Source organism: Calonectris borealis, chromosome 4, assembly GCF_964195595.1.
Source record: "Calonectris borealis chromosome 4, bCalBor7.hap1.2, whole genome shotgun sequence".
Lineage (NCBI taxonomy): Eukaryota > Metazoa > Chordata > Aves > Procellariiformes > Procellariidae > Calonectris > Calonectris borealis.
In genome coordinates this window covers 78,754,863-78,765,259 of record NC_134315.1, presented here as the reverse complement: position 1 = coordinate 78,765,259, position 10,397 = coordinate 78,754,863, and the positions used below count along the sequence as shown (strand labels likewise).

Sequence of the window (10,397 nt, the reverse complement as noted above, 5' to 3'; positions counted from 1 at the left end):
TTCCCAAGCTTTATTTTACACGTTGTCTCTGTCTGCTAATAATAAATGAAACAACTCAAAATATACTTGTTTTCTGTGATTTAGAAACACTGTTTAACAGTTTACCCGACTGCACATAACTCAGAAATTAGCTCTGTGATTAAAATTAGCACCTAGAAAATAATTTCCTTCTTATAAAATCTTAAGTGATTGCAAGTCATTAGTACCTAACCTTCACTTTTCATGTAAAAAGCTGCACCAACCAAAGCACAGCAGGACTTACGGCTACTGATACGGAGCAGACTTGGTCCCAATGGAAGCATTTTTTCCTCAGTGATTGCAAAGCAGCCAGAATTTAACCCCAAGCCTTCACTAATGAATATTATCACTGAATTTAAACAATAAAAAAAGCAAAACCAGACAGAATTTCTACCTAAGGACTGACAGCTAAACTCCAAGGGAAATACCCAATCAACCATATAGCTGTGATGAGAGAGAACCTTATGCCAAACGTTATCATATTCGTTAAAGTTGCAAATGTTACATCATTTTGTTTCTTATTGCTACTTCACATGTAGTGCCATTTGGGAAAACTATTTGGTTATTTTTGTCCCTACAGCAAGAGGATCTTTTTGTAATCTCATCAATATTCTTTTACACTGAATATTTGTCATGATATTCATTTATCCTAATCTGAAAATATAAAACCAGCATGGAAAAATCAGACACCACTTGTCCTCACTTGCACAAGCTTGAAGTTTCTGAAATGTGACTCACTTTTTAGTTTGCACTAGAACTTCAGTGTGTTAACGACGTTTAAAAAGACAGTATAACTGACATATTTCAACAATTTTGTGTGAGAAAAGTCTGAGTGTCTGGGGTTTAACACCGGTGGGAAGATACAGTAATCCATTTTCTCATTTCAAACTCAAACTAAGCATAAAAGCCACTTGTAAAGGCCTTAAGTTTTTACTTACGGGCAACACTTCAGAACAACAGGAAAGGACGTTCTTCTGACAAATTTGAAGCTTTTGCTGCATTTTTGTCATCAGCACTAACTGCCTTGCTCGCGCTACCAGCTTGGCTGTTTTCTAGGGGCTGCAGGAGCATGCACACTTTCAAGACTGGACACTACAACAGCATTAACCAGTCGAAATGTCTGGGACGCCTGTTTTTTAATTCCAGACGGTTTCCCCGACAACCGGCACTTTGCCACAAGCCCACGCGGCCTCTCTCCCTTCGACCGCCGAAGACGAGCCGCGATGGGGCGGCTACCGCAACAACTCGGACCTCCGAGGCGCGGCTACAGCTGCGCCTGCGGTGAAGCAGACCCCGCGCCCATCATTCAGCGGGCTGTAAGGGACGATGGCGGCGGGCTCCCCCTGAGGAGAGCCGCCTGCGGGCGGGGCCGGCGGCGGGAAGCTCGGCGCCTGCGCACTGGCACGCACCGCCCGGCGGCCGCCGCGTGGTGATGACGCCGGCGCGCGCCGCACCTCACCATCCGCCATGAAGGCGACGCCGCTTTCCAACTGCGAGAGGCGCTTCCTCCTGCGCGCCGTCGAGGAGAGGAAGGTGCGGCGCCGGCTCCCCTTCCCCGTCTCCTTTCCCGTCCCCTTCCTGGGAGCGGGGGGCTAGCGCGGCTCTACCCTGCCGCCGCCCGGCGGTAGGCTATAGCCGGCCCCCCCCGCCCCGGGATGGCGCCTTAACCTGGGGTGGGGGGTGTGTGTATGTCTCTGGGCCCGCAGCGCTTGGACGGGCGGCAGTGCTATGACTACCGGAACGTGCGCATCTCCTTCGGCGCCGACTACGGCTGCTGCATCGTGGAGCTGGGGAAGACCAGGTGGGTGCGGGGGCTCGGCCGGCGCCTGCGGGCAGACCGTGCTGCGGTTCGCGGCCTGAGGAAAGCCTTTCAGGCGCCGCTGTCGCTCTCGCTTTAAAGCGTTGCGTTTCTAAATCTGCGGGAGCAAACGGAGCGTGGCGTTGAATCTTGGGCGTCTGAAAGCCCGCTGAGATCACAGTAAACGGATTTTATGGACGGAAGCCTAAAAGGCGTAGCAATTCAAGGATAGGATCACAGAGGAGAAGTGGGAAGGGAAAGGATGGGGTTTCCGTGTTGATTGTAGATTACAAATAATTTATAAAATACTAAATGATTATAATTTTTCATCCCTTTGTTCACTGATCTCACGTTACATTTTGCGTTCTTCCAGAAATCAAACAGCCTTTTTTTGTATGTGGAAAAGTGGAATATATGCACTTGCATAAACATTTAGTTATAGATTCTCATGCGTTTGAGTCTTATTTTTAATCCTAAAAGACAGGAGGATGTTCTAATTTCTACATTTGATTCTCTGAATTTTTGACCAGAGTTTAAATATATATGACGGGTATTGAATGAGAAACCATCAGGAGTGAGAAATACAAACTAAAAGCCTAAACACGTCCTTTCTCAAAGTATGTATTTTGTTTCTAGTGGTAGGAGTTTTTTCCTGCTACATTCCGTGACTTAGTGGTTTATTTACTTTTGCAGGGTCCTTGCACAAGTCTCGTGTGAACTTGTTCCCCCCAAGCCAAATCGGCCTACAGAAGGTATACTTTTCTTTAATCTTGAGCTCTCACCGATGGCTGCACCTGGTTTTGAGCCTGGCAGGTATGTCGCTTTCTTAAAAAGACTAAACAAGGATGACATAAGAGCCACAGTTTTGATACATGTGACTATATGGGGAAATCATATTCAGTTTGGGTTAATTTTGTTTTAACAGGCAATCTGAGTTACTGGTGAAACTGAACAGACTGATAGAACGATGCCTGAGAAATTCTAAATGTATAGATACTGAATCTCTCTGTGTTGTTGCTGGTGAAAAGGTATGAAAAACTACTAATTTCAAGTGGTTTTAAACTAAAGGATACATATAGTCTGTTTTTAAGGTGGTCTCTTGTCTTGTTTTGGAGACTAGAAGTGCTGATTTTATGTTAGTGTAAGGATCCACACATCTGACTGTACAGGTATCTTTAACTTACATATCTACATAGGCTTTCTGAAGTAGTTGAGACCCTGCACACTAGAATATTTCTTTGCAGAATAAAGTTTAAATTGTACTTAAATGTTGTGTGTTTTGTCATAATTAACCAGGCCTTAAATCTAGCTCACTGGCTATCTCGGAATGTATCGAGATCTTTCATCTTCATAAGCAAAGAGCTGAAGAATATGTGCTGTTTCTTTTTATGGTTCAAAAAATGAAATTGTTTTGAAAAAGAATAACTTCTGTAGGATCACATCACAAATTACTAAGCAGTTTTATATGCTTTTTTCTCAGGTTTGGCAAATTCGTCTGGACCTGCACTTGCTAAATCACGATGGTAACATTATTGACGCTGCTAGCATAGCAGGAATTGTAGCTCTGTGTCATTTTCGCAGACCAGATGTGTCTGTGCAAGGAGAGGAAGTAACTGTGGTAAGTTGTACCGGATCATAGCAAATGTTGTGGCATTGCGGGTAGCTGTTTCTTTCTCTCTAAAAGGGAGAATTAAATCTTTGTGTAAGCAGATAAACTCCAAGATACTTAAGTTTTAGGATAGATGTGTTGCTATTCAAAATGTGAAAGGATAGTAAGGAAGCCTGCTGAATACAGAATTTTATTGACCTCAGTTTATGGGAATATTAATTGTAAAAGATAAAGTGTTTTACAGTATTTCGACCGAATCAAGCATAAGGCTGATGAATGTGCTGTATTTACCTATGTAGGTAGTAAACGGTAAGAATTGCACAAGAAGAGCAAAAAGAATTTTTTTAATACCTAGATGATTAAACATCTGTTAGCCTTTTTTTCTTTGTTTTTGTATTTCTTTAAATATCTTTGTACACTAGGTAATTTTAAAATTAAATGTGTTTCGTAAATAATTGTCTTCTGGGCCAATTCTTTTCAAAGTACACTCCTGAGGAACGTGATCCTGTCCCCTTGAGTATCCACCACATGCCTATTTGTGTCAGTTTTGCCTTCTTCCAGCAAGGGTAAGATTTTTAAGATTTGACAGAAACAGCTTATTATCAGTTGTGCAGAATTGATTTTAAACATAGAGGAGTCCTAAAAATATTTATATTGACAAGCCGATTTCTTAAAACATTTTATCTGAAATGAGATGCCGTGGGGAGATATTTTTGTGTTAAACACAGTGTAACTAACCAGCAGCTTCCCACAGATGATGTAGAAAGCTTTCTGGGGGGAGTATACCCATAATTACTAAGACGTAAACCAATTCCTTTGTTTAATTTTTCTAAGGGTAGTAACTCACCTCAAACTGTTACTGTTGCCTTATATTTAAAAACTTGATTCTAGGACCTATTTATTGGTGGATCCAAGTGAGCGCGAGGAACGCGTAATGGATGGCCTCCTTGTAATTGCCATGAATAAACATCATGAAATTTGTACCATCCAGTCCAGTGGAGGGATTATGCTAGTAAAGGATCAGGTAGATCTTTGCTTTGACCAGTCTTTCTCTCCTATATAAACTAGTTCCTATGCTATAATCTTGATATTGAAATACCCTTACATTTGGAAGCTAAGAAATCAATTAGCCGTCTGATTTAATTGGAAAAGATTACGTATTTTTAGTCCTAGTGGAAGAGCATAGTACTGTGTATCATGCTGAAGAAGAGATGTAGAAAAGGCATGTCGTTTGGTCAGATGCGCATCTTTTTTTTTTTTTTTTTCTCCCCTGTGATTTGGCTGAGGGAGGCTGTAAATTAATTCAGACTGCACTCTCTTGAATAGCTAGAGGCTGTTGTATTAACCTTTTGCATCAACCTGTAGTGTATCCAGTTGCTAAACTAAGATGCCATCTTTTAAATGTCTGTGACTCCTCTGATGTTCTACAGTTTTAGTTAAAAACATCTCGCTTTCATGATCGTAAACTGTTGTTGCATGTATAACAGGTTCTGAGATGCAGTAAAATAACAGCTGTTAAGGTTGCAGAAATAACAGAACTAATTCAAAAAGCCTTGGAGAACGACCAGAAGGTTAGGTGAGTGTTTTGGGAAGGAAGGGAAATGGGTGTTTTTAAGAAATGTACTAAAAAGTAATGTCAACCTTGAACAGCAAATTGTTTTCACTTGTATTTGTTTTAAATAGCAAGTGTTTGTATGTTTGAACTTGAAAAGAGAAAGCATTTTTAAGTGTGAAACATCCTGAAACAATGTCTGTCACTGAATGACTAGGAAAGAAGGTGGGAAGTTCGGCTTTGCAGAATCTATACCCAATCAAAAGATCACCACATTCAAAATGGAAAGCGCTGCTGTCGATACTAACAATGTGGAAGAGCAAGCAGAAGAAATCATCACTAAGGCTGACCCTCCTTCAGAAGTGTATCTTTTCTTTGTATTATTCAGGGGAAAACCAGGCTTCCCATCCCCTGCGTTAGCACTACTAGAAGCTAAACACACATCCAAGATTCCTCACAGCTTAGGTAGCCTTATAGCCCTCGGAGGAAACACCAACATCGTATTGGTTTTTGTTCTAACTGCTTTTAGGTAACTTAATTCCTAGCATAAAGTGCAAAACTGAGGTCTGCAGTGACTGATTGTTACCGTAACTGGAGAAGTAGTACTCTTTCTCAACTCCCCTTTAAGGATGTTCTCTGCTAGGGAGAAAAGATACAGCTTAAAAAAACAACTGGTTTGCTCTCAGAATATATAAGTTTCCCAGCAAACACCGAGATTTTTCTTAACTACTTCAGTTTTGCCAAACCAATATTGCACACTCCCGGGACAGCCCAAATTGGGGAAGGAATAGAGAACTCCTGGGGAGACCTTGAAGAATCTGAGAGGGAAGAAGCAGCGGAAGAGGAAGGCGAAAGTGAGGCTGCCGCTTTTGAATGTCAGAAAATGGAAACTGAGGATACAAGTACGATGAGGGAAACGAAGAAGGGTAAGTATTTCTTTATCTTGATATCAGATATGCTCATTATATCCCTTTATTAACAGTCTAGAATTAAAATGTGAAAGAGGTCCTTAGCAAGAAAGGAGAACCATCGTAGCCACTTTCCACTTGAGAGTTACACCTATTTGCTACTTTCACTTCACCTAGTCACTTCTCTTTTCTTCAAAAGAGAACTTGATTTCTGTAGTATAAGGAGGGCTCCAAATTAAGCACTAGCCATGATGAATGTTTCTTTAAAAATGCTGTGGTTATTAGTTACAGAAGTTGTTTGCGCAAAACTGATCACCAGTTTGTGGTTTGTTTGTTTGTTTAGATGAACCTATTGTACTGTCTGACAGTGAAGAGGAAGAAGTTGTCATTCTGGAACCACAGGAACTACCAAAGAAAACAAGGTAACCATCTTGTGAAATTAGGAGGGGAAGGGATTTTGTAAAGAGTATTTTCAGGAAGCACAGGATTTTGGCAAGGCCAAGAAAGGGCTCAATTGATCAAGGGGACTACATAGATAGCCGAGAGCGAGGAAGTTTAAATCTGGGCTGGTTTGCTCCTGCCCGAGGAGGCCAGTCATCCTGGCTGACCTGCAGCTGTCTGAAAGAGTTATAGATATTTGACTCATCTTCATCATTTCAAAGGCAGTGAGAGCACAAAAGTGGATTTGAATCAGCTGCTCCTTAGAGATGCTGCAGAGATTCTACACACTACACTACAGCTAATCTTAAGTGTTATCTCCAAGAAGGGAGATTTATTGCTGTATCCCTGCACTAGCCGTGGAAACCCTCCTTGTTGTGTAGTACACTTTCTAGAAACTGAGTTTGAACTTGGCACCGAGCGGGGCGGGTGGCTGCCCTGTTATGAACCATCAGCCTGTGTTCTCTTGAAATAAAACTATTCAGTATATTCCTTTGATACAAATGTTGTTTGCTCACAGAACACAGACCAACTTGAAACAAGAAAATACAAGTAAGAAGGCATTTAACAAAAGGAGAAGAAAGAAGAGAGCTGCTCATTAAAGCCATCATCCCTCCTTCAGAAATGCTGTATAGTACATAATTTGGTCTATCGTGACTGAACTTATTTTTGTAGATAATTTTATTTCCTCCCACCTCCTATCTCGTCCTGCTTTTTATGTACATTTTATAAAACTATTGTACACAGCTTTAAATAAAAAAATTTTGCATGTAAGTGAAGTTCCATGAAATTCCATCCAGCTGCAGCAGAATACTCACTAGTTCAGCTTGAACTGACTCTTGATTGCAGAGGTAAGATGCGTAGTTTTCTTAAGAAAACAGCCTCTGCCGTTACTGAAGTGAGCTGTGTACAGTCAGAGTTCAGGTGGTAAAAGGAATTATGGCTCAGGTTTAATGGCAGGAAAAGCTCATTTTAGTTTAGGTAGCTATTACTACACCTTAGAAGTGTTTCATACCTTAGAATGTTCTTCACAGGGGGAAAGGGTGTGCTGTGACTAAGACCTTGCCTATGTCACTCTACATCGTACCTTTCACTGAAACTGCTTTGTATAAAAATCAACAGAAATGCATGTACTTAACAAATAGCATAGAACTTCTGCAAAATTTTCATACAGAAGCAACTCATACTTCAGCAATTAAGTTTCTTAAAAAGTTTAATTAAATATTACATGCAACAGACAGGAATACTTCTTGAACTATATTCAAAGAATTATGCTCTGCATTTAGAATCAGGCAAAGTGAAGAGAGAAGGAGGTTTCCAAAATATCCGACCTAGCTGCTTAGTTTGAAAACCAAGTCAAATTGGAAACACGCACATATTTACAAGAGCAAAGTAGGACTATTTTACATGTGACCTTAGTATTTCCATGAAATATGAACAGGAGAGAAGTTACTGTGGCAGATACTACATTTCTCAAGTCAGGTTTAGAATTTAATGTTTAAAAAAAAAGATAAATTGCTCCCAAGCAAGCAAAGCTTTACTCGGGTTGTGCTCTTTCAGAAAGGGACAAACACGGAAAGCCCCACTCCTCCAGGAGCTAAACCACTGCATTTTCTTAGTGTCAGTTCTTCCAACCCAAAGTCACTGTCAGGAGTACAAGAATGAGTGAAGATTCAGTTTCTTCTTACTTCTGCAGTACCATGAGATCTTAAATTTCGTTGGGGTAAAAGAACAGTATTCGTTGCATTGCTAATTCGTTCTTCTTCACACGTAACATCTCATACCCTGCATTCCTCAGAGGCTTTATTTTGAAAAGACTAGAAGTTAAACTACAGCAGTACAGTACAACCTGGGAGATTTTATTCAAAGGGTAGTAGCGAGAGCTGGAATCATCCCCTGTTAACTTTGGAAAATGAGAAGATGAAAAAAGATGCAAGAGCTGTCCGTGAGGAAGGAGGAATGTAGCCATACTGGGCAGAGGTGTCAGCCCACAACTGAAGCATTTTTTTAGGCTGTAGAGGAAGTCATGTTTTGTATATTAAAAGTAAAGCTCAGGGAGCAAGGGAGAGTTTTCCTCTGTGCTATGGGAACAGTAGCAGAACAACTTCAGTTGAAAACAGAGCAAGGAGACATTTCATTAAGCAGTAAATTAATACTGTAAGCACCTGTAGTCCTTTCACTTTAGTACTGTTACTTGCTTTTTTTCTGGAGAAAATAATTCATAAGCTTCCTTTAAATTACTCCTCTTCCAATGTTCATTTTCTCAGTGGTCTTGGAAAGTTCCCAGCATACACCACAAAAAAGAAGGGGAAGGCAGAACCCAGTTTCTCAGGAAGAGCCCTGTGCTCTATGGTCTTCAAAGAATAATTGCCAGTCGGCTTTGAGTGGCCCTTCCAAGGTCACAAACTGGTGTCGCAACTGTGGCAAATATGTTCCTGTACGTACCAACTCCCTCTCCTGCAAGGTTAGAGCATTTCCAATGCTAAGCACCAGACATGATAGACTGCGCAGTTTTTTCCCCAACTAGTTTTAGCTTTTCAGTGGCAACCTACTGAAATTAAGCTAAATAAAGGCTATTGGAGAACATGGTAGACCAGTGAAATATGGTTCTTCATTAAACATTAGAACATGTATAAAAGTCAAAGTGCATCCTAAAAAGCTCAGATTGGCCAAAAAAGGCAGGCTCTGCTGCATACTTTTGACTGGACAAGCCACCACCGCTCGCCTCAATCAGTTTTGTAACCGAGCTGGTTCACGATGGGCTCAGGCTGCAGGACAGGGGTGGGGGCAGAAGAGCAAGTTTCAGTTCCTGAGTCAAGACATGCGAGTTTGTCTCACTATAATGCGTGCTTGTCAGCTTGACAGAGGGCTGATGATTTTTTTTTAGAATTTATTTTCAATAGCCTACACCATAACAGCTGTTTGGCATCTGTGAAGGATTTATGCTGCTGCCTGCTGGGTGTCCAGGTAACCAGACAGACAGTGTTGAATCACCTTCAAGTTGAAGTGGCACAGGTTTCGCAGGGCAGCCCTTGCGAAAAAGCTTTAGAAACGAATGCCAGTTTAAGATGGTGGTGCTACCTCTCAGTGGGTTTTAAGGTACTGGCAAGACCACTAACATCAGATGTAAAAATTGTTTATTAGCCAACGTGGAAATGGCTTAATTAAACCCACTTCCATGCACTTACTGCTTTACATGCAAAGAACAGCAGGTACAGGGCAGCATCACTCCATTTACACAGGCTGAAGGTAAATGTTCACTTAATGTAATGCTGCTTATGTGCTAGTTTGCTCCTGTAACAGTTCTAGGACTAAGTTAAAATAAGACCAGTTGGTCTACATTTTTGCTGCATGCCACAGAGGAACCCTTGCCTAGCAAGAGGGATGTACAGAATTTGTACCATTCTGCACATAGCCTGCCCACGCCAGAAGACATTCCCTCCTCTTGAGGGCACAGAGCAGTAGTTCACCCTCCTGCAGTTTAATCCCTCCACTGCCTCTAAAGAGGTACCAGGTAAGCAGACTGATGACTATAATTTTTTTAGTAGATATCGATGGGCTTTTGGGACAGCTAACACATCAGTGGGGACTCCATGGGTTTAAATTAGTATCAGTCTTTCTTACACTTTGACTAGAAAATACCTATAGCAAGACCATTTTCTACGTACTGGAAGAAAGAAGTATGAACTAGTTCTAGCCGTGCAGTCCCTACAGCAGAGCATTCAACCTTTAGCCTGATGGAGATCTAGCTACACATAGCAATCAAGGCTTCCAGTAACTGGCACATCCTAAAGAGCCTCAAAAGAGTCAATTCCAGCAAGGTGTTCTCATAGCTATATAGTTTCTTCCAGTATTATAGCCATTAAGCCACATTTTGGATCTATACTAAGTCTCAGATTAAACTAGACAGTATAAAAATGCTACAAATACTGCTGTGGAGTCCAAGTCATTCTTACTTGGAAAGAGAAAAAGCCCTACTATAATAATGCACTGCTAATATTAATGTTTAGTCTACAATTAGATAAGCAGTCTCAGACTTCACTTGGTCTGCATGGTTAATTCCGTGCTTGAAGA

The 10,397-nt window shown here is 41.2% G+C and overlaps 1 protein-coding gene across 1 annotated transcript; it reads left to right on the top strand.

Moving 5' to 3' along the window:
• The first annotated feature begins 1,416 nt into the window (after positions 1–1,416).
• EXOSC9 (exosome component 9) lies at positions 1,417–7,097 on the top strand. The gene is made up of 12 exons (XM_075150246.1): positions 1,417–1,551; positions 1,725–1,819; positions 2,510–2,629; positions 2,742–2,844; positions 3,297–3,434; positions 3,909–3,991; positions 4,317–4,449; positions 4,913–5,001; positions 5,195–5,341; positions 5,713–5,903; positions 6,229–6,307; positions 6,844–7,097. The coding sequence occupies exons 1-12, from the start codon at positions 1,486–1,488 to the stop codon at positions 6,923–6,925; spliced, it is 1,326 nt and encodes a 441-aa protein (XP_075006347.1). The 5' UTR covers positions 1,417–1,485; the 3' UTR covers positions 6,926–7,097.
• The last annotated feature ends 3,300 nt before the right edge of the window (positions 7,098–10,397 follow it).

Bases quoted from the DNA above. Each gene is read 5' to 3' on its own strand.
- EXOSC9 (XM_075150246.1), top strand. From the start codon at position 1,486: ATGAAGGCGACGCCGCTTTCCAACTGCGAGAGGCGCTTCCTCCTGCGC. The intron at 1,552-1,724 runs GTGCGGCGCCGG...CTGGGCCCGCAG, and splicing joins GCGCCGTCGAGGAGAGGAAG to CGCTTGGACGGGCGGCAGTG. The intron at 6,308-6,843 runs GTAACCATCTTG...GTTTGCTCACAG, and splicing joins GAACTACCAAAGAAAACAAG to AACACAGACCAACTTGAAAC.